A 1,851-nucleotide genomic window follows, 5' to 3' on the forward strand; every position below is an offset into this window, starting at 1 on the left:
AATTTGGTTTTACTTTGATCAATTTCCATGATCCTATGACATCAACACATGAACAAATCAAAATAACTCTTATTTGACTCAAATTTCTTAAATGCACAGAAAAAAATCTTAGTGTTAATAGTTAAATTGCAAAGTTCTCAGTGTGTCACATTGTCAAGTTTTGCATCCAACCAAACACTCCAGATTATTGTCTTCCTGATATTACTTTGGAAGTTCATTCAGATGTAAGTTCACAACGCCAGCGCAAGTTAATCATTTTTATCATCAGTGAAACAGACACTTTGCGATCATAATCTCTTTCAACACATTTGGTTTTTTGAAATTTAAACGTATTTCAGTCAAATTCCTTCAAAGCTTTATTGTTTCAGTTGACATTTCTGATGAGCACATCCAAGGAATAGCAATTCCAGAAAACAGGGTAAGCTTCACAAACAAAGGAGTATTTATAAAGAATGGTAAACAAAGGTCAAAAACCATGTAGGAAAAAACTAATTACTGAAAAACCTTTGCATGTTTTATTCCTCGTGTTGAGTAGATTCAGAATTACATTCTCAGCAAACTGGACGAGTTTTACAAACAAAAAGAGTATTTAAGTCTACACAATGTATCGTTCCATCTCTTGGCACAACACATCTAAAGAATAATAATCTTAGAATACAAAGAAGGAGTGATGAAGCAAGGTCCAATTATATAAGTTAAACAAATTATACAAAATATTTGCACCTTTTATCCCACACACAGGTTTAGTTTGATATATTCTGATCAACACAATTAAAACAGCTGAACAGATTTAGAATAACATTGTCAGCAGCTATTGCCAAACTAGGCGAGCTTTACAAACAGAGGAGTATTTGCCACTACACACTTTATCATTCCATCCCTTGGATGGGCCCCAGTTGGTGTGCACACAGTGTTCAGATCCTCCTGAGTTGTTTGGTTCTCCTGCATTCCAAAACTTGAAGTTGAATCCAGACCCGTCAGACCAGAAATATCTTCCATCCTTATGAATGTCAGACAGTCCGATCCAGTTGGGACTCTCAGTGGGATCAGAGTTTCTGATCAGCAGTTTGACAAAGTTCTCTTCTTCCAGACTGTGGATGGACACCAGGTTGGCTCCTTGGGTCAGACAGTGCTGCTCTGCATCAGCCCAGGTCATCAAAGTGGCGATGTACTTGTAGCAGCGCTCATTGAAGCCGAACCAGAACGGGGGACAGCCGCCCCGCTGTAGTTTCATCTCCTGTCTGTCTGAAGGAACAACAGCAGCCAGAGAGAGGCCAAACATGAAGAACAGCAAAATCATCTTGGAGTCTGATGTTCTTGATTTTGAGAGATTTCAGAGTTTTGCTGGAGTTGTTCTGCAGGGGTGGATGCTGAAAAGAGTTCTGGAGAGACAGGAGTTCAACTGTTCTCTTTTATATTCATCAGAAAGGACGTCTATCGTGTTGCTGTTAATGAGCTACTTTAATGTTTGTTTTGATTTCCCATAAAACCATCCTTAAAAACAACTCTTTATCAGATTCCTTTCCATGGAAGTATTATCTTATCATTACGGTTGTGCACACAAACACGTTTTCAATAGTCAGATGCCCATAAAGTGCAGGAGATGGAGTTTTCATCACATTATGCATCAGATCACAGTTTTCTGATGCAGCGGAAAAAGAAAAGGTGAAAGAATAAAACAAAACAACAATGTTAAAATTTTGGGAGCATCAGATGCTGATCCTGTCCCCCTTTGAAGAAGCAAAGTCTAACTATAACACAAATGAAATGTATAGATCAGTGGTCCCCAAACTACGGCCCGCCTCTGCATTTGGTCCGGCCCTCTGAACAATACCAGAGAGCATTTAGATT

The 1,851-nt window shown here is 38.6% G+C and overlaps 1 protein-coding gene across 1 annotated transcript; it reads right to left on the bottom strand.

Annotated features, from left to right (window-relative positions):
- Positions 1-811: 811 nt before the first annotated feature.
- On the bottom strand, positions 812-1,391 carry LOC106953754 (lactose-binding lectin l-2-like). Its single transcript, XM_015042747.1, has one exon. The coding sequence runs from the start codon at positions 1,298-1,300 to the stop codon at positions 812-814; it is 489 nt and encodes a 162-aa protein (XP_014898233.1). The 5' UTR covers positions 1,301-1,391.
- Between the last annotated feature and the right edge of the window lie 460 nt (positions 1,392-1,851).

Source organism: Poecilia latipinna, unplaced genomic scaffold (assembly GCF_001443285.1).
Source record: "Poecilia latipinna isolate Pla-1442-1.1 unplaced genomic scaffold, P_latipinna-1.0 Scaffold35, whole genome shotgun sequence".
Lineage (NCBI taxonomy): Eukaryota > Metazoa > Chordata > Actinopteri > Cyprinodontiformes > Poeciliidae > Poecilia > Poecilia latipinna.